We start from the raw sequence: 26,270 nt of genomic DNA on the forward strand, positions 1-26,270 counted from the left end.
GAGGAATCTATTTGCCACACCGTTAAACATTATCATGTCGTAGCTACTATGATAATAAATCAAACACACTGTAATTCAGCAAATAATTGAGCTGCAAATAACGTCTTCGTGTGCTTTCTGTGAACACCAACGAAAGAGCCAAAATGGCGAGCGATTATATTAAGTATTTATCGAGCCTTTAGAAATGAATAACTCATCAGCGAATCACAAGACGCACACGTTTAAATGTAGCCAACCTGCAACGCGATTGGCTGCCGGAAATTACAGCGAAGGGACTAAAGATGTGTAGACCAATTTACCGACAGAGTTGTTGCTCAGGGTGTGCCATAGGAGGCTGGTCTACACTACATCTGCAAAGAAATAAGATGGAGATTTGTTGGGATGCTACAGGGAAACCATAGCTCCCACAGAAAACTCCTGTGTTACCTGGACAAAGGGCTTGCCCAACACAAGTTATAAATTTGGGGGGGGGGGGATGCTGCTGGAGATCAAAGCCAGGTCCACAGGATTTTAAGTGCAGTGCTCTAGCCACTAGACCACCATGGCGACTGTGCTAAAATAGTAATATACGTTACAAGAGCGGTATGTTGACGTTTTCATGGTCGAGGAAAAGATTGAAAAAGCGAAACGTAGTTTAGCTTTTTTAATTTCCAAGAACATGAAAACAAACATACCGCTCGTGTATCGTACATTATTTTGTGCGAAGATCGTTTATTACATACCTGAAAGACGAATTTCTAATTAGTTGCAATGAAATCTCCATGTTGGTTTCTGTTTAATGACGGCAACTTCGGAAAACCAAAATATCTTTCTTCAACATTGTTGCTATAAAATGTTTTCTGTGTTTACTATACTCCAGCAGGCTGTGATATACGTCTGTCTTTTTTTTTCCCCCAGTCTATAAATGCGAACTTAAAACAAACGGTAAGTTTATGTAATGATTTATTTTTCATTTTAATATTTTAACAATATTATTTATATAACATATTGCAGTAATAACATCGGCATCTGGAATCTTCTTGATTTTTTCACGGCTTCCTTAATGTTACTTGTATCAGGAATGCAATAAGTTTCGTGGAGTAGTAGACTTTACTTAATTTTTGCAAATATTTAAAAATAATTAACATTGCAATTTAGGTGAGTGGTAAGTTTCCAATTTATAATTATTACTATGTTAAACGTCTCTAAAAATAATATTTTAAAAACCTAAAGCAGTAAAATGAATGTCATGCTTAAGCGGTAAGAAGAGGGAAATTTTTATGTGTGTTACGTTGGGAATACTTCACACTTACCGCATATTGGTTCTGTGCGGAAAACAAGCAAATACGCACGATCTCGCACAAATAAAGTTTCTATATATTCAAATTACAATGACTTATTTTAAATTGTTTTTTGTGAACATCAAAATTTCAAGGAAGAATGTTACTATGGAAATAAGTCCTTCAATTTCCTTGAGATTTTTTTGTGTACATAAACGTGAACGACTGATTTTTTTAATCAAATAAAACACAAGGGAAGTATTGCTGTATAATTTTATTAAAAAATACTTTTTACCTTTATTATAAGAAAACATAACTGCTTACATGTGCAACTGTAATGTACTTCAATATACAAACAAATTAGGCTATGTCAAAGGCACTAAAAAGGCGATCTCATCAGTATGGACAGGATGTTTAGGTACTGAATGTAAAAATTATACCCGCTATAGCTGAGTGGATGTAATGTAGATTAGAACTACTTTCACGCCTTGTACACAACACTCAGAAATATAAAGAAAGAGCAGCTAGGTCACAAAGAATGGAGAATTTATGTAGCGAAGCATGTTTGCTAATTCTTGGCTTAGAAATTGGCAATATATTAAATTGAAAAAATCATTACCCCCAAACTAAATTCAGCATGTTTCGCTATTAGATCTATGCAAGAGATAGTAAATATCAATACCTTAAAAACAATATATATGCATACTTCCACTCGGTAATATAGCGTCGGGACGATTTCTCAACAATTGATGCGATAAAACGATACTCCAAGGAATGACGGAACAAGAAAAAATAATGTTTTATATATATGGGATTATTTTCGGGACTGAAAAAGGCAGGAAAATGACGATAAGAGGAACAATGCATCGAAGTTCCACTGTAAATACAATACACAGTTGAGACTGAGCTCATGTTTTAAAAGGAAGCACTACCACTGAAGCACCCTCAATTCTATGTCGGTGGAAGGAATATTTACTTCGTCAAATACACAGCAAACACAAAGTTCTCGGCTTTCAGTACAATTTGTTACAGGTTTCAATTTCAGTGGCATTATTTATAACAGAGTGGGGGTATTCCTTCCTCGTTTATGACTGTAGTTAGGTGGAAATATTAACTTTCAGTACCTCAAAATCCAATCCGTTCCTGATCAGTCATACAAATTGGGCATTTTGAAATTTTCACTACATACAAACATTTCACGAAATCTTGAGCTGTAAGATTCATTTGCCACTCAGCTGTTCGTGGACTTTCGGCACGTAGTTGTCCCACTGTGCCTGGTACAGGTTGCCAGCGACAGGATCCCCCAGGTTGTACTTCTTAGCGAATTTCCTGATGGAAAAGTTAGGTCGATGGTCACGAGACCTGGAGAGAAGAAAGGATTGGAATGACTGAACAAAGGAAAACAAGAGTTAAACTGCATGACTTCAGATTTCCACAACGTTCAATATAGCGAAAGATACATATAGAAAAGTTACCAATGTAGGTATCTAATGCTCTAGATCTAATAATCCAGTTGTTTTCTCTCTTACTTCCCAGGATTTGGATGTAAGACTTTTATTTTGTTGAAGTGCTTCCAGTGTGTTAAATGATTCATATCCAGTTTTCTTCTTGAGAACACAATACACAATTTGGAGCAGACAGGATGCCAATCCTATGTAAATGTTTACCCAGACAATCTTGACCTGTAAGGAGTCTGAACATGGTCATAACAATTTACGTGGTAGGTCAGGAATTAAATCAGATCTTTTTAGTCAATTTTTCCAATGAGAATTTTCTGTAATATTTATTTGGACATTATAATTATTTTTAATTTTATTTTTAATAACTTGTCTTATTGAATATGAAAAATTATAGTTGTTTTTGTTCAATTTTAGTGCCCCTCTTTGCTAGAATGTCAGCTCTCTTATTACCACGGATACCACAATCTGCGGGAATCCAGTGAAGAACCATGATTTTATTTAGACTTTGACTGAATGGATTTCTTTTATTTTTTCCATCTTTGGTTGACTTGTTGATACTACTGATTGTATTGTGGCTTTAGAGTCACTTAATATGACAATATTCTTGCAATGATGAATCCAAAGAAATAAATTTTGAAGGGATGTATAAATAGCTTCAACTTCTCCATCATAATCTGTGGTATTTTCCCCCCACATTTTTATAGAAGGAAAAGAATTCACAAGTACCACCTGCTCCAGCTCCTTCTTCAGGATCCATATGAGAGCCATCTGTGTATATACATGTCCAATATTATTTAATTATGTTTTGGAGCTAAATTTGAGCCACTGTTGGGCCCATTACAAAGAGTTATTCTCCAATATGTAAATGTATTATAACTACTTTCAAAAAATCAAAAGAAACATTTACTGTCTTGGAATTTACAGTTGGCTAAGTGTATCTGTCTACATACTTCTGTCTTTTCTCAGAAATATTTTGCTATTAGATCTATGCAAAAGATAGTAAATATCAATACCTTAAAAACAATATACTTTGCATTCTTCCACTCGGTAATGAGTTCTGGAATATTCTGGGGAAATTCCACAGATAGTAACAATATATTTCTATTACAAAAAAGAGTAATTAGAATAATAGTAGTGCCAAGTCTAGGGTATCATGTAGGACTATTTAAAAAAAACTACAAATAATGCCCATGGCTTGTCAGTATATCTTTTCATTAATAGCCTTCCTCATATGTAATCGTCAAAACTTTGTAACTAATTCAACAGTTCATAGCATAAATACACGTCAAAAAAATGACTTTCATACTCCATCGGCAAGTCTATCGTGCTATCAAAAAGGAGTGCGTTATATGGCAGTAAATATTTTTAATAGCCTCCCTATCGATATAAAAAATGAAACTCAAAACATAAGATTATTTAGGGACAAATTAAAGAAGTACCTAATTTCTCACGCCTTCTATTCTGTAGGTGAATTCATGACATTCAATAACACTTCATGAAATTGATACTAAAACTATGTGTTGTACTAGTAGACTATATTGTAAATCTCGTCTGTATATATTTCATCTAGACTGTGACTATAAATTAAGACTTTATAATAGTATTAAGTTTTTTGACTTGTTCCATATTCTAGCTGTAAGCATGTATGAATACCATGGAATGTTAATAAATACTATACTATACTATACTACTACTATGGTTCATATCTCCTGTATTCAACATACTTGGCTTAAATCTATAGGAACAAAGTTACCTATTGTTAACACGGGGCTCGTCAAATGTGATTTTCCCAGGCTGCTTGTACACCAGGAAGACGTAGCGATGGAGTCCTGGAAAAGTTACAAACATTCATAGAAGTTTAACATTTCAATGCGTGCTACAAACAGATGAAATTCTGATGAAAATAATTCTAAATGTTTCCTATGCTTGTATTTTGTTATGTGTCAACTTGCTAGACAGCAATACTTAATATTAGTCTGACACCAGGTGTAAAATATCGGTTCAGATTGAGATGGGATATTGTAATCAGTGGTGAAACCTACCCACAGATAAACATCTTTCTTCTGGTTATAACTTTGAACAAAATGATGTATTACAGAAATATCACTCCTTAACACTATCACAAATTATGCAGGTAACATAGCAGAACCAATAAATACAAACAAAAGAGTGGACCAGGCTGTGGATTTGCCCCAACTCTTTTCCAGATACACCATGCGTTTTTCTGGGTATAGAATTTTAGCATTGCCATACGACACATGCATAAAAACAATAACGAAATAACTTTTATGCAATTCTAGCATTAAAACACGCTTATTATAACGCTATAATGTCCACACCTGTGGAGTAACGGTTAGCGTGTCTGGCCACGAAACCAGGTGGCCCAGGTTCGATTCCCAGTCGGGGCAAGTTACCTGGTTGAGGTTTCTTCCAGGGTTTTCCCCTCAACCCAATATGAACAAATTCTGGGTAACTTTCGGTGCTGGACCCTGGACTCATTTCACTGGCATTATCACCTTCATCTCATTCAGACGTTAAATAACCTAAAATGTTGATAAAGCGTTGTAAAATAACCTACTAAAAAAATCGTGCATAAGTGGCTTAATTCTGGCACTGGTGCCAAAGAAGGTTACCTAGCAACTAGTATTCCATGATGTCATCACCACTTTCACATACAATTTTATAAGGAAAAAACTTGAAAACAACAACAAAATAACATCGTCTTAGAAACGGTTACTTAGTAACTATGCAATATATTACGTCTTATCCAGTACTCATGTCTCTATTATGTCGTAACATTACATTTTGTAAATTTAATAATAATAATATATATTTTTTTATATATTTTAATCCTAGAATAGCATAAAATATAGTATGTAACACGTGTATAACCTTCATTGTAAATATTCCTGAATATTAGCACACTCGTACTATAATTATTAAGATTATATTATACTAGTTACATAAATTAATAAATCGGTGGGCCATGTTTAGAAATTAAATTTGAAAATTTGTAAAAAAGAGAACATCGCATCAGGTTCTGACTTAGCAACCATAAACGATGTTCTCTTGTTTCACAAATTGTCAAAGCCTCAAAGCCTGCTAGTTTATAAACATGGCTCACTGATTAAGTTATTTCTTCATTGTTTTTATACATAGGTTTCTTACAGCAATATTGAATACTGATTCCTTACACACAGAAAAACACACGATATACTTTTTTTTACATAAACAAACATTCTTGTTCTTAGCATGCAGGCTTTCACGGCCGGTGTCTAGTTGAAACAGAGCTTCCAGGCTAAGATGCCGTGGTCTACTGGTGCTGACGTTACCAGACGTTTCGCCTACTTCTACGGCAGACATCTTCAGTGGTTAGGTATCCTCGGTCGAAGTTGCTACAGGTATCCCGAGCAGAAGACTTCGACCGAGGATACCTAACCACTGAAGATGTCTGCCGTAGAAGTAGACGAAACGTCTGGTAACGTCAGCACCAGTAGACCACGGCATCTTAGCCCGGAAGCTCTGTTTCAACTAAACATTCTTGTTGCTATTACAACATTATTCAAAGACTATTTCTATATTATAATCTTTGTTTTTGAAGAAATGTATTGCAGAAAAACGATTTTACATCTCTACTGGAATGAAAGATTACAAATGTGCTATTGTTTCCAAATGGAACACTAGAGGAACAAGATGGAAAAGGGAGAGATTTTTACTATAAAAATTTACCTGTGCCTTTTGGGGGTCCTGAACCGACGTACTCAGACAGGGTTTCACCCTGAGATACCTTGCTGCCAGGAATATTCCCTACCAGCCAGTGATGAAATTCCCTGAACTTTGGATCCTTGCGGCTTGGAGCATCAGGATCTGTAACAGAATATACGGATAATCCTACTGGAAAATAAGTCACATATGCTTATCAGAAATCAGAGGTTTAACACTATGACTCTATCTGAGAAACAGATCTCTTTTTTTAAGAAGAATAGGGTTTATCATCCCAGTTAAATGATGTGTCTGAAGATACGATACAGGGTGCAGTTTGAAATTCAAAAGTGTGGGTACATAAGATGAAGAAGTGGAACAGAAAATTCAATCAGCAGTGGTTTTGAACTTCTCCTTCGAAAACTAAATCGACATGTTTTTCCTCAAAATCGTATCCCTCTACACATCTAAAATTATTCAAAGCTGCAAATGAACACACAGTATAAGTTACAGATGCGTATTTCATTTATGTATTTATTTAGCATTTTTTTTAAGTCATGGTTTTGTTATATAACGTGTAAACAATATAAAATGCCAAACCTCAAAATCTGTGCTTCAGTGGCTGGTCATGATAATATCTTTGAAAAATATTGGAGTGCAAGAGGTCAAATGACTTTATTGTCAAATGCCTGGCATTAGAAAACAACAACATATAAAATGCCAAACAAATACTGGTCATAGAGCATAAATTACTGAACAAAAAAGTCTAATAAAATTTTTCTGTAACTCTAGTGGTTTCATTAGAAAAAAAAAATGTTATCTGTGAGTGTAATGTTTTTGGAAATGTTAGTAAACCATCATTATTTACTTCGATCCGTCACGTACATTGCAACAGTGATGATATTCTTGTTTATAAATCAGGATACTTTGTCTCTCTATTGTGATGGTGTTAGCGTGTGTTGGCTGGAAGGTCATTGGCAATGACGTTCACATTTACTCGACTACTATCAATCCTAAAAACATACTTTAGGAATTAAAAACAAAAATAGAAGAAAAAATAAAATTTCACTACACATCATGTTTAGTAAACCGAGATGTATAGTCTCTATAATTTTGGCAATTTATATCGTTTACACCCTGTATATACAAGTGTATTTAAGAGTACGATTATAGAAATGTATTTAATTTATGTATTTATTTTGTAATTTTTTTAACTTTGTGATCCAAAGACTACTATTGTTATATACAGGGTGGAAGTGAAATAGTCCTGCAGATTGAAAGTGACGATAGGGTAATTTAAATGAATAGAAAACTTATGTTACGTTTTGTGATTAAATGCACTATTAATTAGAAAATTAAGTTGGAAGTTTCAGCAGTCTGGCAACATCGCAGTATTCTCATAATACAGATGTAAGAAATCAAAGAACTCAGGCTACAATGTTGTGAACTGGTCGCATGAGTCAGTGGCTTAAAACTTGTGGTTTTTAAATTAAATTTACACGAAAACCGTCCACTCTATTGAAATACACCAGATGGATAAATTATTCTTTATTAGATTTTCTATCGATATAGACAAAAATCACGATCCTACTTGGAATAGTTACAGAATAATAGTGTTAAACATTTGCAAGAAACATTTTTCTGGTGGGGAAAGTATGGACTTTCCACCAATATGGTATTACACTTTTTTGTTATGTACAACATGAATCGCTCGCTCTGAAAATCTGTAGGATTATTTCACATTCACCCTGTATAATATAAACCTTAATTTCGAAGGTTCTTGCAGTCCTTTTGAGAACCCAAACAATCTTTACTAACAATTGTCCTTCTCAAGCTCAAAAGAGAAAGATAACGTATTTTTCATTAGAAAATAGTGCAGCTATTGTACATAAAAAATGGGATGGAAGCTCAGTAAGCGCAAGATATCAGGTTAAGACAAATAGCTTCACCCGGTGCTGTGGATTGAATTCGGCGTAGCTCAGTGGTCAGAGCGCTTGGTACGTAGAACCAAGGACCCGGGTTCGATCCCCAGCGCCAGAGCGAATTTTTCTCCTCAAATATTAATTGTCAATATTACAGATATTCTGTATGACAAATTAATAAATCTATAATATTCTCACAGCTAGCAGTGCATATGTCTGTACAGATTACTGTGCCCTTAACTGCGGAATCCCAGCCAAATAAGTCACTCAACTGAGTGCGCTCCTAGTATAATGGCAGTTGACATTGGACATATACGTCAACATATATGCCTAACTTGGAGTCAGGCCACAAAGGGAAACACTGAAGGAGGAGAATTCGATCTGGTGCTGTGGATTGAATTCGGCGTAGCTCAGTGGTCAGAGCGCTTGGTACGTAGAACCAAGGACCCGGGTTCGATCCCTGGCGCCGAAGCGAATTTTTCTCCTCAAATATTAATTCATACAACTTGTCATGTAAGTGTGAAAACCGCCTTAACAGTATGACCATGTCTAGAAAAATCAATTAGCAGTTTATCAGGCAAAAGCACAGTAATTTATGGTACCAAAGCTGTTGAAATAGACTCAAAGTAACATAATCTATTAACAATCTAGTACAATCAATACCTGTCATGCACAGCAAATAAAAAGATCCGTCTTCAGCATTCCAGTTGACTGTAGGAATGTCTTTCACCTGGGTGGGGGTCAGTTCATTGCCGCCATCAACACTGACAGATCCATATGTCACCTGAAAAATACGTCTTCAAAGGTACTGCTCTACAATCAATGTGTCTCTCACAATATATTCCATTTATGCTTCTGGAATGGTCAGAACTAGAGATTGTAATATTCAGCTGTAGTAACAGAACTTAATGTGTACCAACAAATTACTGTATAACCTTTTCAACATTACCCTTTTTAAGAAATGGCTTCAAAGATTCTGGCAGAAATACTGTAAAAACAAGTAACTGAATTTTACTTTACGAGAACTTATTTCCAACGTGAAGTAAATCCAAACTTAATGATTTTTCATTTCTTGCTTTCATAATAGTACATTATGCAACGAGCCTATAATGACAGTAATTAAGACGCGAGTATGTTTATGAAACGAGCGCAAGCTCGTTTCATAATTTTCATACGAGCGTCTTAATTACCATTATAGGCAAGTTTCATACGACTTTTTATGCTCGACTATATTTCTAACTTGAAATTATTCATAAGTATTCATGTTATTCTTACCTGACTGAGGAGTGGAAATGACCTTGTGTAATATCTCGTAAATTGTTAGATATGCGCAGACGCGAAAGTATTGATTTTTTCCGAGAAACAAATGTCATTAACCTTGATATAATTTGGAGAGTAAAATAAACATTAATCTTGATATAACCTTGAAATTGATTTAGACATTGAAAAACGAGATAACAAATTGAATTTATTTGAATATTGTTTACAATTAACGCTAATTATTATAGTAACAGAACATAATCTTCTGCGACAGTATTGGATTTCCAGCCTCCGTGATGTTTCGCTAGTTGTCTTTTGATTGCATATCTGAGAATAATCGATACTTGCGCTTTCATATTGCTACAATGGTGTTTTCTGATTGGTGGAACACCTGAACTTTAATGAATAGGTGTACTTTAATGAGGTATTAAAGGGCTGCTACCAGGTGTATAATTACTACATTTCGGCATGGTCGAGCATAAAATAGTTTATAGGTACCCTCACCTTATAGCAGAAGTTTTAGTCTCAACACGTATTATTATATCATGTTAATATATCGTCGGCTTACAAGCAAATCACATTAAGTCAAAAATATTACTTTTGAGAAAACGGCGTATATAAGTATGTGTAACATGAGCTACTGCTAATGAAGTGCTTTGTGTGGAGTGTGGCATTGTATGGGACAGAAACATGGACATGGTGACGAAATGAAGAGAAGTGAATAGAAGGATTTCAAATGTGAATATAGAGAAGAATGGAATGTGTGAAGTGGACAGACAGAATAAGAAATGAAGCTGTGTTTGTTACCTCCAGCTTTGAGCCAGGTGCTGTGTCGATAACATCAGGAACCACTTCGTGCGTTTTCATAATTTCCGCAACTGTAAACAGTAAATAAAACAAGATGGTCACTACAGGCAATTGCCATAATTTTAAAGAATAAATCATTGAATATCACTACAGCACACACAAAATGTGATCATACCACGTCAGTAACCTACAAAATGAAAGATAACACTCTTCTACAGTAGTGTGCTTACAAATAAATAAAAAATAAAGGATTTCACTATGTTAAGTTCTGAATCTATTTACGCAGAATTCACGTAAATCTAGTTCTGTATTGGTTAATAACAGAGTTCACTTATCTGACTTTTCACTTACCTGGCATTATACAAAAGTCCACGTTGCTGGGTAAGAGTATGACGATTTGTGGCGCAAATTAGCTGCAAGCTTATATTTGACAATACGTATAGCAGGAATTTTCCTCACTTATGAACCTCACAAAACCAAAACTAAGATCAAGATTATCAGACGATAATATGCGGACTATGTTATGTAATGCTGAAGGAAATATTTCACCGAACATAAGAAGGTTGGTGTCGACAAAAAACAGAAAAAGCACTTCTGTATTAGGCGAGATGTCAGGAATTTAGATTTGTTTCTAGAAATGTGACATGTTAAAATGTTATGTTTTATTTAACGACGCTCGCAACTGCAGAGGTTTTATCAGTGTCACCGGATGTGCCGGAATTTTGTCCCGCAGGAGTTCTTTTACATGTCAGTAAATTTACTGACATGAGCCTGTCGCATTTAAGCACACTTAAATGCCATCAACCTGGTCCGGGATCGAAACCGCAACCTTGGGCATAAAAGGCCAGCTAGAAATGTGATGTTCTTATAATGAATACGATAAGCTTACATGATTATGTATATAACAGTTATATAACAATTAATTAGGTAGGCCTCATTATCTAAAACCGCTAAGTTAAGCGTTAGGTACAGCTTACAGCAGTAAAATTTTTGGAAATATTCAACATTTTTTTCCTCCATTACTGTATCTTGTACAATAATGAAAATTTGTATGTGTAAAATAGTGTTTTAGTGTGATGTCATGTGGTCGACGTATGTGAGAAGGTTAGTGGGTTAGTTGAGATGATATCTCAGTGAGTTTTATCTACTCGTCGTGTAGGTTTATGTCGGCCATGTTGTGACATCAGAATAGTTTGTCAAACTTGACGAAAATTAAGCGATATCCTATAATAAAAGAATCCCAAACACTGTCCTTCTGCTATATGAAAAAAAAAATATTTTTACGATTTAAAAAAAAATTATATATATATTTTTTTTCATAATTCATAATGGTGGCAGGTTACTGTGCAGTAATGAAGCGTTTCTCTCATAACTCATAAACTTGTTAACTTTTTCATGTTCTCTCTCTTTTATTTTATTGCTGAAACTCATGTTTACAATATCATGCTCTTTCAACTACATTCCTTAATAAATAATATATTTTTTATTTTGTGTTAGAAGAAAATATTGATATTTGACCATTTTTTAAATGAATTTATTTTTTATCAGACAATCTATCAAAGGTAGAAAAGTGTCTTGCTCATATTGTAGATATGACATGCATAAATAAACACAAAATATTTCGTCACAGAATGTTGGATAGTTTCTTAGTTATGTGGGAAATGCTTCATCACGGCACAGTGAACTGAATTTTGAAAACAGAAATGTGAATAATTTTTTTAAATCGTAAAAAATATTTTTTTTTTTTTCATATAGCAGGACAGTGTTTTACTTACTTACTGGCTTTTAAGGAACCCAGAGGTTCATTGCCGCCCTCACATAAGCCCGCCATCGGTCCCTATCCTGAGCAAGATTAATCCCACCATCATATCCCACCTCCCTCAAATCCATTTTAATATTATCCTCCCATCTACGTCTCGGCCTCCCCAAAGGTCTTTTTCCCTCCGGTCTCCCAACTAACACTCTATATGCATTTCTGGATTCGCCCATACGTGCTACATGCCCTGCCCATCTCAAACGTCTGGATTTAATGTTCCTAATTATGTCAGGTGAGGAATATAATGCGTGGACAGTGTTTTACACATACTAATTTTCATTATTGTACAAGCTACAGTAATGGAGGAAAAAATGTTGAATATCTAGAAAATTTTACTGCTGTAAGCTGTGCCGGTAATTTCATAGAAGACGGGCACTTGGTTGAATGTAGTATTACCAACTTTTTTATTTCAGAGTTAAATGTTAGTGATATTTTAGTGACTTTTATATGTTAGTTCTACGTTTTTTATACTAGGTGTCGCAGTGATTTTCTTTTAATTTGCTTCTTTATAGTTATCATTTGTTCTAGAATTTTCTTTAATTTTGAATGGATAATGACGTTGTCAGTTGTTCTTGGTTGCTTGACGTGAGTGGTGTTATGTTGTGTCTGATAGCTAAAGCTATTAAAAGTTCGTCATTTTATGATTTTCTTTCGATTTGATTGGTTATAGTTGTCATTTGTTCTAGAATTTCCGTTAATTTTAAGTGGATAATGACGTGGTCAGTTCTTGATTGTTTGACGTGAGTGGTGTTATATTGTGTCTGATGGCTAAAGCTATTGAAAGTTTGTCATTTTATGATATTTGTGAAAGATGTATGAACTTAGAACAAAGTATTAAATTTTGTGTCGATTTTGGTTTAGTTCTTTCGCTGGTGAATAAGAATTATGTTGAATGTTGAGGAGAAAACTTTTTTTTTGTGTGGTTTAAAGGAATTATTTACTGAATTTTCTGTATAAGTTAAGGTGTAATAAGTGTTAGAAGACAATTTCATTTTGTGTAAATACACGGTTTATTTATACGAAGTTGACTGAACGATAAAGTGTTGGTGTACAGTAGTTCTTTGTTGCCTGCAGAGTTTGTTTAGATTGCCTTAAAGCCTGTGTCATATATTGGAAGTGAAGTGGTTGTCGTTGAAGACACCAATGAGAATTGAATTTTATTTGATAAGGTGATAAATTAGTATGTTTTGTTTCGTATTTTAGTGATTTTTGGGGTAAAGTGCGGACGAAAACTGCCAGAAAAGTACTGCCACATATGAAGTTCGAATGCCACCAAACGCCAAAAAAATCGAAGGTGAAAAATTAAATATATTTTAATTTTTTTTGAGGGCTTGTTCTTCTTTAAAAATATGAATATATATATATATATATATATATATATATATATATATATATATATATATATTTGATTTTATGATGTTTGGTGACATTTTAACTTTATAGTTGGCAGAAGGGTTTTGGTAGTTTTCGTCAGCCATGTTGAATTTTGCCCATCTTCTAGGAAATTACCGCTGTGCCTAACCCTTAAGGAGAATATAGCCTATGTTTATTATTTCTTGTAGACCTATTATTTCATTTTTCCATATGCAGAATGTCCTATGATTTCTTTCGCTTTTGTAAAGATAAGTTTAAAACAGGAAAGCAATGTTTATATACTAATTTCATTGCTAGATAATTATATAACAATTTATTACACACTAGCCATTATCTGAAATTCTATAAATTAAGGAGGGGCTATGTTTATTATTTATTGTAGCCTACTATTTTATAATTCATTGCATTTATTAGAAAGATACATGCTGCAAAACATACTTCGATTTATTTCTTTCAGTTCATTCAGCTCACCCCTGCTTGTTCACTGCTGCTACCAACAGAACTAGAGATGGCCGATATTTCACAAACCGATATTTTGTCACAGGTATTTTTTTGTCACAGATAAACCTGTGACTGATGACGCGAAATATCTGTGACAAAATATCGCTATCGAAATCTGCTCCGTATTCAGTACTCTGTCACCGTTGCAACGTCTGTGACTGATATTTTCTCCTCTACGTCGTGGGTTTGCGCATGCGCATGATACAATAACAGCAATCGGGCGGTGGTACTTGATTATTTTTTCGTGATATTTTGTTCAATATTATTTTTTTCAAAGTGATGATGTGTTGCAAAGTTATTAGTGGCATTATAATAATATAATCATGAATCTGACATTTTGTTTTCATATTTTAGTCTGTATATATGTTTTATAAATATTTTGTGTATTCTCCCGAGATCTTCACATTTTCATATTAAGCTTACTGTCAATTTATATTAATGTGTAAGTATTTTCCACTCAATTAAAACCGAACGAGACAAAACTGGCTAATATGATGGGCAACTTATTTCGCTAAACTAACCTTGAGGTAGCTTCCTTCGTATCCCCCTTATACACCTTGCACATACGAATCTGTGACAGGTCAGGTTTGGTTGGTTTAAGCTTTTATTATGCCTAGACATATACGATCAACGACTAAACTAGCGTTGGGGTAGTTCCCTTCGTACTCCGCATATACACCTTGCATATACTTTGCTATGCCTTGGATATACGATCAACTGCATCTCCACAAAAAATCAAATTCAACGATTTTCACTTCCGAAATCACCTAAACTACCTCAGCGCTAGTTTAACCCGAGGAATTCTCTCTCCACACAAAAAAAAAAATCCTTATAAATGCAACGATTTTCACATCTGAATTCGCCGAAACTACTTCAGCGCTAGTTTCACCATCTTATTATAAATTATACAATGATTACACGATTTAAATAATAATAATAATACCATTGGTTACCAATACTTTATCTTGTGTAAAATCCTGTCTGAACAACAGTTTTGTTTTGTAATTACTTTCTATTGTTTTTCCGAATACTGATGTGTCGTTAATTTTTATTCTGACTCAATATTATAATGTTAATGCACGACTTAAAATAATTATTTATCCATTATATTATATACAATAAAAGGGATCAATTTTTAAAACGATTAGGATAATCACATAACCTCAATTTCTCCATACCCAACTACATTTAAAAATTATCAACTGATTCCATATCTAAAATCAACTACGATGTAACCTCTTGGTATATGAGGTTATCTTTTTACATGTTTCTGTTGAGTTAGCTTAGTATTTATTTGTTAATGGTACATGTACATAATTTATTTGTTGGATTTTCCCATATACACCACTGATATGTGGCGTGTATAGAGAATTCGTATTCACATTGCACTGCTTTTCAATATTTCCTGTTAATTTTTATCGGTGTGACAAAATATCGGTGTAATTCATGCATATCGTGCTTACTTATCGATATAAAATATCGGTGTGACAAAATCACAGATATTTAATTGTCACAGTTGTCACAGATACTTGGAAATATCGTTTAAGCTCAACTCTAAACAGAACAGATTCATTGCAACCAGTCAGCACTTGATCGCACATAAAATCGTCTACGTGCTCTTGACCTTGATATCACTGGCCTGAACTAACCTAACCTGTCACAGATTCATAGTGTATTAGTTGTTGTAGTAGTAGTAGGTATTTTACGACGCTTTATCAACATCTTAGGTTATTTAGCGTCTGAATGAGATGGTGATAATGCCGGTGAAATGAGTCCGGGGTCCAGCACCGAAAGTTACCAGCATATGCTTATATTGGGTTGAGGGAAACCCCCGGAAAAAACCTCAACCAAGTAACTTGCCTCGACCAGGAACCGAACCCGGGCCACCTGGTTTCGCGGCCAGACGCGCTAGCCGTTACTCCACAGGTGTGGACTTCCACACTAGTGGAGAACTTTGGTAATGTCACGCAAGTTAAGGTGGTATGACTGAGGAAAGATGTAAGATAGTTGAAATTGCATTAAGCAGAGTACGAAGGGAACTAATTCAGCGCTAGTTTAACTGAACATTTGGTTGTACTTGACTGTATTGGTCCCAAACAGAAATGGACGAAAATTCAATTGTTACTGATCACAGTATACTGTGATATTAACGTGATGCAATCAAAATGAAGTGATATGCATCCCAGCACACTTTTTGTGTCCAAGAGGTGAGAAATTAGAACAAGTTACCACAGAAGTGTACTTACATGGAACTGTTGCACGTTGGCTTCAAGAATAATGTGAAGTTTGTGAGTATGTGGTAGGGTGGAAAGGGTGTTATTACCACCTAGCCTGTAGCCAGAGGCAAGAGCTGATGATTTTTGTTGTCATCCTCATTCATTCATTAAACAGATGGTAATTTATGTTCAAAATTTTGCAGACAGATTCGCGTTATTTTGTGATGACTGTTATTACAATATACGATAAAATTAGCTCAATGTCAAAATTACAAAGCTGCCATACACAAAAAAGGTCAAGGAAAAAAAAAAGTGGTTTCCCTAGTAAAATTGGGGGGAAATTATACATGTAGGTCTAGGTACTACTAAAAAAAACATACTTTCCTAAGTAAATGAAGAGTGAAGGCCACTTCAAAATTATGCCAATACAAGTAACAAAAACCCCTGCCTCTATTTGTAGCTGAAGTACACTGCAGGCCCAAGAGAGAAAAAAAAATAATTTTAAATTTTTAACAATTGTTTTAAATCAGGTACGAAAAAGTGAAAAGTTACTTTATGCAAGTTGCTAAACAAAAATCAAAATTGTGATCATTGCAGCATTTGAGAGTAATTTGAGTCAAGATTGGATGGGAAATTTATTTTTAATAGTTTTCCGATAGAGTTACACTGGGTATTGCATGCTGATATGGAGCAAAATATTGTAAAATGCGTCTACTGTATGTTTCCCGTTCATTTGTCTCCACACAAATTCGTCGAGGTGCCCTGGAAACGTGTCTTCATTGGTACCAACCATTTGCTTGTTTTTAATTTTACATTTCTTCCAAAATGCCTCGGCATGTGAATAATCTTGTGTGTTGTGGACGAATGGGGGAATTACAGGTATGGCAGCTATTCCTTTATATGCGCGTCTCTTGTCGGACTGAACTTCGGTACCTGGTAAAATATATCTTTCAATTATAGGTAATAAAACATCTGTTGATCTGTTTTCTATCACTTCTAGCATACCAATCTTTTTCGCCGTATCGTACATGCCAAATACCCAACGCTCAGGACCCACATCATCTTTTCTACGCGGAATAGGATGGATATCAATTTCTACAATACGACCCACTCCACCCAAATAAACCGGATTGTGAAGCAGCCAAGATGTGCAAATGTCTCTGAAATTCTGATACCACTGAATAGCAGTATTCTTATCAACGCTCACGTGTTGTACCGTTATCAAAATCGGGGTCCCAAGAGCCCAGTAATACGCCAAAAGTACTAATTCCTTCAAACCTAAACGACTATTTTCGAAATACGAGCATGTACGAATAGTTCTTTTTCTCCCTTTATGAGTCGGACAACGCCACACATAACCGTCACTAGAACTCGAGTGTTTGACGCAGGTCATCTTTCTGTTACAACCTACAATGTCACAACATGGTGGATTACTTTTCAATATACCCTTCTCCCTTAAAAAATCTATTGTCAATTCCGTTGTACGGAATTGTCCAATTACGTTCATAATTAACACCCTTTCCAAAACACCACACAAACACTTTTCACAACGCAATTTCTATCAACACAATCGTTGCGGAAAAATTTGTTTCAACAGTGCTGCCACGTCCACAAAGTGAAATTACGCCAGAGAAAGACGAAATTCCCCTTATTTCCCATAACTTTGTAGAATTTCCCAATTGACATACATTCATACCAACGAGTTAGAAAGATATTTTAATACATACAATTAATTACATTATATTATATACGCATAACGTACATAATTATATAGCCTATTAATTATTATTGAACTCTGGTTCAGCCACGTGACATTAGAACAGAATGAGTTTTTCAATAACAGACAGATTGGTTTTACCCGAGTTATGAATGGTTTACTTTTAAAGGGACAAAGAGAGACTGGTTTTAAAGAGATATAGATATTTTGGACTTTAAAGAGTGATGGACACATTATTCTTTAAAGGGAGATAAACAGATTGGTTTTAAAGGGACAGAAATGAAATGATTTTAAAGGGTGATATACAGATTCCTTTTAAAGGTAGATAGACTGATTGATTTAGAAAAATAGTGAGATTGTAAAGCGAGATGGACAGATTGGTTTTAAAGCCGATAGATGGATTAATTTTAAAGGAAGATTAACAGATTGGTTTTAAAGGAAAATAATGTGATTGCTTTTAAAGGGATATAGAGTGATTTATTTTAAAGAGCGGTACCGGTAAATTGTTCTTAAAGGGAGATGAACTTATTGGTTTTAAAGGGAGATAGATGAATTGATTTTAAAGGGAGATGGACTGATTGGTTTTAAAGGGAGGTAGATGGATTAATTTTAGAGGAAGATAGGGGGGTTGATTTCAGAATATTTAAGAGTTACCACAGAAAAAAAAACTGTATGCTTTACAACGTTTAAGTAGGAATTATGTAAGATGTGACAGCAATTTTTCTTCAGCTGTCAAGCGATTCATTCATCTTGTACAAAGTTTCAAGGCTTCATACAAGACAAAGCAATGCCAGAATTCTGGACTACAAAATATTTCACGCAATGCTTATCTTTAATTTACCCCAAGAATCTAGATGCTCATACTTTGGATGTGAACCTGTACAAACACTGAAAGTACATCCTAGTACACTTCTCAATGAAGTCTGACAGATGTCGGTAACCTATTCCAATACATAAATTAAGGAAAAGACAGCAGGAAAAAGTGAATTAGGCAATCATTATCTGAGAACTAAGTAAGTTTGTAACATAGATCGCATAAATACTTAAATCTATACTCATAAAGAGGATGTAGCAATATTTCAACTGCTGCTTCTTTGTTTCGCTTGTGCGCACATCGACAATACTACCATCTATATAGCGGAAATAGCTTCGAGAGCCTCATTATTAAAAAATGTAGGTCGCTACTTCAGTTTGTAATTTACTTACTGACTCTTTCACGTAAATTACTTTATTTTAAGAACAATAAATGGCGCTACGCTGCTGATCCGGAGTTGCGCTCGGACATGGGTTCGACTCCCTTTTGAGCTGAATACCTGGTTGGGTTTTTTCCCAGATTTTCTGCAACTGTAAGGCAAATGACCGGTAACCTATGACGAATCTTCGGCCTCAACTCGCCAAATACCATCTCGCTATCACCAATCCCATCGAAGCTAAATAACCTAGCAGTTGATATAGCGTCGTTAAATAAATTTAAAAAATAACAATAGATGCACTGTAATCGCGTTTTGTATTTGTATTTAATATTGTTTTCATTGTGTCAGTCAGTAAATGCATTATTAAAAACGGAAAAAGTTCCTTGTCGTTACAGGCATTCAAATCACTAGTGGGTCACATATATTATATGAGGTATAAGTATTATACATTTTAAAACACATGTAAAGTATTTTACCAGAATGTTTCCCTGGTTTTAAATCAACAGTATAGTTGTATATGTGAATATGACAGATCATGTCTACAGTTGGCGACACCGTTTTTATTCTGTTCGTCATTCAACTTAATTACTATTACTTTCTCTTATTATTACATCTATTTTTCGTAGTTGTCAATATAATATATACATAATCCAAACAGTTTTGCATTACATAGAGCATGTTTGACGCATGCTTTGTTTGTTTCTTTATGTCTTTATTAATTTCATAAATATAACAATAATATTATGAAGAATCACGAAAAATCTGCAAACCGTATATTCTGGACACAAATAAACGCGGATTTCCTGTATTTGATTTTTTTGCGCAAGATCAACGATTTTCCTAGAAGTTATTTTAGTTGCGCCCCAATTTCGACAAAAACTTATTTTGTTAAAAAAAAAGTTTGCCTTCGATTTTTTCTAAGACCTTGGAATTTATCTTTTCGTTGCACCTTGAGAAAACCTTAAGTTCAGCTTTCGCGTGTCACTGGATGTCCTAGAAACTACTTTCCGAGCTTCGTTTGACCCTTTACTTACCATCTGTGCTTGACGTGACAGCAGTACACGAAAACACGGCGTTCCAAAATAAAACGAACCACAGTGAATACATTGTGTGATCAACTTCAGCTTCTGTTCAAGCTGCACATTCAGCAACACCCGCAGAATAGCAAGTCAACTCCCGGACGTGCACAAGCAGCACTCTGAGATCGAGCCTCTGTTGTGAATGGCAGACTTTCTAACGAGGATGTTAATGTAGGTCGTATGCGGAAGAAACGTCAAGGACCATTCACACGCTCATTACATTTGTGGAAGCTGATGTGTGTGTGTGTGTGTGCATGTGTAGGAAAATTTATTTATGCAAGTCTTGGAGATTCCTCTTCTCTTCTTTTCTTCACATCTTTTCTCTGACAGAACTACGTCTTTCTCCTCACTAGGTATGGAGGGATAACTTGGGAATTGGCCGTTACAAAAAAATCCAACCGATTTCCTTGTTTTCTTCGTATTCCTCTTGTTCTACTTCTCTTCTCCTTCTATTACCCTAATTCTTTTTGTCTTTCCCTTGTTCTCCTTGCCTTCTCTCAGTTCTCCTTTTTTCCTTGTATTTCCCTTGATCTCCTTGTCTTACACATGTTATCCTTGCTTTCTCTTCTTCTTGTCTTCCACTTGTTGTCCTTGTATTTACATTGCTCATCTTGTATTCCCTTTGTTCTCCTTCCTTCTTCCATTCTCTTGTTCTCCTTCTCTCTCCATTTCTTCTATTCACCTTGTTATCCTTGTCTTCCACTTGTTCTCCTTGTATTCACATTGCTCATCTTGTATTCTCCTTGTTCTCCTTCCTTCTTCCATTCCCTTGTTCTCTTTGTCTCTCCATTTCTTCTATTCACCTTGTTACCCATGCCTTTCCTTCTTCTTGTTCTCCTTGTATTCACATTGCTAATCTTGTATTCTCCTTGTTCCACTTGTTCTCCTTGTATTCACATTGCTCATCTTGTATTCTCCTTGTTCTCCTTCCTTCTTCCATTCCCTTGTTCTCTTTGTCTCTCCATTTCTTCTATTCACCTTGTTACCCATGCCTTTCCTCCTTCTTGTTCTCCTTGTATTCACATTGCTAATCTTGTATTCTCCTTGTTTTCCTTCCTCTTCCATTCCTTTGTTCTCTTTGTCTCTCCTTTTCTTCTATTCACCTTGTTATCCTTGTCTTCCACTTGTTCGCCTTGTATTCACATTGCTAATCTTGTATTCTCCTTGTTCTCCTTCCTCTTCCATTCCCTTGTTCTCTTTGTCTCTCCATTTCTTCTATTCACCTTGTTATCCTTGTCTTCCACTTGTTCTCCTTGTATTCACATTGCTAATCTTGTATTCTCCTTGTTCTCCTTCCTCTTCCATTCCCTTGTTCTCTTTGTCTCTCCATTTCTTCTATTCACCTTGTTATCCTTGTCTTCCACTTGTTCTCCTTGTATTCACATTGCTAATCTTGTATTCTCCTTGTTCTCCTTCCTCTTCCATTCCCTTGTTCTCTTTGTCTCTCCATTTCTTCTATTCACCTTGTTATCCTTGTCTTCCACTTGTTCTCCTTGTATTCACATTGCTAATCTTGTATTCTCCTTGTTCTCCTTCCTCTTCCATTCCCTTGTTCTCTTTGTCTCTCCATTTCTTCTATTCACCTTGTTATCCTTGTCTTCCACTTGTTCTCCTTGTATTCACATTGCTCATCTTGTATTCTCCTTGTTCTCCGTCCTTCTTCTATTCCCCTTGTTTCTCCATAGTTCTTCTATTCACCTTGTTATCCTTGCCTTCCCTTCTTCTTGTCTTCCACTTGTTCTCCTTGTATTTACATTGCTCGTCTTGTATACCCCTTGTTCTCCGTCCTTCTTCTATTCCCTTGTTCTCCTTGTCTCTCCATAGTTCTTCTATTCACCTTGTTATCCATGCCTTCCCTTCTTGTTGTCTTTGTATTTACATTGCTCATCTAGTATTCTCCTTGTTTCTCCCTAGTTCTCTTTGTTTTCCTCTTGTTCTCGTTATACTGTATGCCTCTTGATCCCGTTTCTTTCCCTCCTTCTCCTTGTCTCCCCATAGTTCTTCTTGTATTCACTTTGCTAAAACCTACGAAGTTTGTGCAAACAATTAAAACGACTACATACGCGCCAGCTTGTGAAAAATTATGATCGTGTAAAAGATGCTTTGGATGCAGACAGCTTTCGCTACAATAGCGCTCTTACGGAAGTGTGGGAACTACTAATGACCAGCTGGTCCTTAACGTTACCGCTATCATGCGGAAGTTTTGGAACTACTGCTGACCAGCTTCGTAATTGCTTTCGGGGAAAGTATAAAAATAGGTCACCAGTGCCCCCATTTCGCTGTTTATTTTTGACTTAGGCTATTTGCCACTCTTTTGACCACGCAGATATTCACACTAGCGTCATTCTGTGGAAAAAGTTCAATTGTTCTTTCAAGGGATTTTAAGAACGATGTCTAACACACTGCCCTTACGATCTACTTATTTCCTACAACAGACTGTAAAATATTAACAGTGGATCGCAGTCTTGAACACGCAGATTTGATATACTGATTACCGCGTCTATGGCTCGGCATAGACGTAGACTATATTGGAATAAGAGGGCACGTATCTCTGAGGAAGTCACTGCTAGGGGCCATCACCCTCGAGGAACTCGCCCAGGGCGTCATTTTAGTTTTTGTTTGGTGGGAGGCACAATTTCTTTTAGGGAGAAGACATAGGGTATATCGCGTGGCATAGTCCCTCCACATTTCCTCTGAACTATTTATTATCATTAATTTCAGGGGGTTTTTGAGATATTTCAAACAAAGTTTAGTACAATTTTGCTTCCTTTTTCGGGATAAAAAAACTGTTTTATATGAAACGTTTCGAAGCGTGTTTTGGGAAAGCCATTGATTTAATTCCCAATATGCCCAGTGAATTTAAGAAAGCAGTGTATTATGATAATAAATGATTGAAAGAATTTCAGCTTTGTTCTTTACATGTGCAGAAATATGATCCGAACAAATGAAACTTTGTGTTCTGCAAAGGAATTTTGCAATATGCCACTAGGAAAGTCCAGGATAACAGAGAGGGTTTGGAATTGAACCGGTTACATCAGCTGCTTGTCTATGCAGATAACGTGAATATATTAGGAGAAAATTCACAAACTATTAGGGCTCAGAACATGGGAATTTTACTTGAAGCCAGTAAACAGATAGGTTAGGAAGTAAATTCCGAAAAGACGAAGTATATGATTATATCCCGTGACCAAAACATTGTACGAAATGGAAATATAAAAACTGGAAATTTATCCTTTGAAGAGATGGAAAAATTAGCGTTGTGTGATTTAATCAATCAATTTCTGTTCTTAGATTAATCGAGCAACAATATTTAATTGAGCAATCGAGTCGATTAAAATTAATCAGTCGTACTTGATATTAATTATTATTTTCTTAATGCAAACTCAGACTAAAAATTCAGACAATATTCATGTCTCAGAAATTACTTATTTCAATGAACAATAGTACCATTACTTTGTAACTGTGAAGCAAGTGAAAACTCCATTATGTCATATAAGAATTTGAGAGGTAAACTCGGTGACATGTTTAGATTTAAATCGAATGTGGAGAAGTGCTCGACAGAAAAAAGTTCTTTCGTGCTTTCTGATGGAGGAAACATTGTTAGTAAATGTAAAGCGGCACTTAATTCGGAACATGTGAATGCACTCACATGTTTAAAATCATGAATGACGCAGTGTTAACTAGGCAAGTCTTCACACTTTTTTGTCTCTCAAAAATCCCTGGAGAAATTGCCACAATAAATTATAAGTCTACACAATAAATAATTAGTAAATAATTAAAATAGTATTATTTTGTAATACGATACATATATACTACATCTTATGCTTATGCTTATCATCAAACACAAATTAAATTTAACAATAATTGTGTATTACAGTATATTAGAACATTTTTCAAATCGATCAAAACTCGATTAAATTCAAATCATTAATCCGTTGAATATTTTGAACAATTGACAACACTAGGAAAAATTCAAATATCTTGGAGCAACAGTACCAAATATAAATGACAATCGGAAGGAAATTAAACACAGAATAAATATGGGAAATGCCTATTATTATTCGGTTGAGAAGCTTTTATCATCATCCAGTCTGCTGTAAAAAAATCTGAAAGTTAGAATTTATAAAACAGTTATATTACCGGTTGTTCTGTATGGTTGTGAAACTTGCACTCTCACTTTGAGAGAGCAACAGGGGTTAAGGGTGTTCCAGAATAAGGTGTTTAGGAAAATATTTGGAGCTACAAGGGATGAAGTTGCGCAAGGAAGGAGAAAGTTACACAACGCAGAACTGTATGCATTGTATTCTTCACCTGACATAATTAGGAACATTAAATCCAGACGTTTGAGATGGGCAGGTCATGTAGCATGTATGGGTGAATCCAGAAATGCATATAGAGTGTTAGTTGGAAGGCCGGAGGGAAAAAGACCTTTGGGGAGGCCGAGACGTAGATGGGAGGATAATATTAAAATGTATTTGAGGGAGGTGGGATATGATGATAGAGACTGGATTAATCTTGCACAGGATAGGGACCAATGGTGGGCTTATGTGAGGGCAGCAATGAACCTCCGGGTTCCTTAAAAGCCATTTGTAAAGGAATTTTACAATGTTACATTTTTGTAACAACTACTAATGTAGCAAAGAGCAAAGTTATTGCATTCTTCAAGAGAATGCTATTTCAGGTATACTTTCTTTTTTCTTTAGACCCCTACAAAACAAAAACATATAAATGAAGTTTTACTGTATCATGGAAATGGCCTGATGACTTGAGGATGGCCTACTGAATGTTTATCATGACAACATTGTTGCCATATTTCCTCTCTTCCAATATGCTTCAAGAATCTAGTTCTTGTCCTTCATATTGAAATTGTTCACAATCACTGCTTGTTAAGCCGCATCTTGTGCAATGCAACATTCCTGAAATAAATTGAATTCTACAATACACTCAATACACCAGAGGGAAGTGGAATTTGGAGAGAATACAAGGATTTTCTTTATTACGTACCCTGTTCAACGTCTACTTTGAGAATTTAGTGAAGAACTGTTTTCGGAACATGGGAAGGGTAATAGTAGGAGGAAGAATACAGTGCGTAAGATTTTATGATGATATGGAGTCATTAGCAAAAAAGATGATACTAAGGGATATGCTACTCGAGCTAAATTACAGCTGTGAGTAGTATGGGATGAAGATAAATGCAAACAAGACGAAGACCATGGTTATAGGAACATATATAAAGGTAAACTTGCGAATTCTAAATGAGGCATTAGAGCAAATGGACAGCTTCAAATACTTGGGGTGTACTATAAGCAGTAACATGAGCTGCTGCCAGGAAGTCAAAAGGAGGATAGCAATGGCAAAGGAAGCTTTAATAGAAAAAGGAGCATCTTCTGCGGATCTCTGGTAAAATATTAAGGAAGAGACTAGTGAAGTGCTTTGTGTGAAGTGTGGCATTGTTTGGGGTAGAAACAATGGACATTTCGACGAAGTGAAGAGAAGCGAATTGAAGCATTTGAAATGTGGATATGGAGAAGAATGGAACGTGTGAAATGGACAGACAGAATAAGAAATGAAGCTGTGTTGGAAAGAGTGGGTGAAGAAAGAATAATGCTGAAACTGATCAGGAAGAGGAAAAGGAATTGGTTGGGTCACTGGCTGAGAAGAAACTGCCTACTGAAAGATGCACTGAAAGGAATGGTAAACGGGAAAAAAGTTCGGGACAGAAGAAGATATCAGATGATAGACAACATTAACATATATGAGTAACGGTTAGCGCGTCTGGCCACGAAACCAGGTGGCCCGGGTTCGATTCCCAGTTGGGGCAAGTTACCAGGCTGAGGTCTTTTTCCGGGGTTTTCCCTCAACCCAATATGAGCAAATGCTGGGTAACTTTCGGTGCTGGACTCTGGACTCATTTCACCGGTACTATCAACTTCATCTCATTCACATGCTAAATAACCTGAGATG

The 26,270-nt window shown here is 35.5% G+C and overlaps 1 protein-coding gene across 2 annotated transcripts; it reads right to left on the reverse strand.

The window, feature by feature from the left end:
* Window positions 1–1,518: 1,518 nt before the first annotated feature.
* On the reverse strand, window positions 1,519–20,457 carry LOC138713279 (protein D3-like). Of its 2 annotated transcripts, none has more exons than XM_069845257.1 (6): window positions 20,262–20,457; window positions 10,411–10,481; window positions 9,007–9,127; window positions 6,449–6,586; window positions 4,473–4,548; window positions 1,519–2,621 (listed from the first exon to the last, which is right to left on the reverse strand). In XM_069845257.1, exons 1-6 carry the CDS (start codon window positions 20,332–20,334, stop codon window positions 2,480–2,482), a joined length of 621 nt encoding a protein of 206 aa, XP_069701358.1. In that variant the 5' UTR covers window positions 20,335–20,457; the 3' UTR covers window positions 1,519–2,479. The 2 variants fall into 2 exon arrangements, with proteins under 2 accessions (XP_069701358.1, XP_069701367.1); XM_069845266.1 differs by lacking the exon at window positions 20,262–20,457 and adding an exon at window positions 16,348–17,905.
* Window positions 20,458–26,270: the final 5,813 nt, after the last annotated feature.

This window comes from Periplaneta americana, chromosome 2 (genome assembly GCF_040183065.1).
Source record: "Periplaneta americana isolate PAMFEO1 chromosome 2, P.americana_PAMFEO1_priV1, whole genome shotgun sequence".
NCBI classification, from domain to species: Eukaryota; Metazoa; Arthropoda; class Insecta; order Blattodea; family Blattidae; genus Periplaneta; species Periplaneta americana.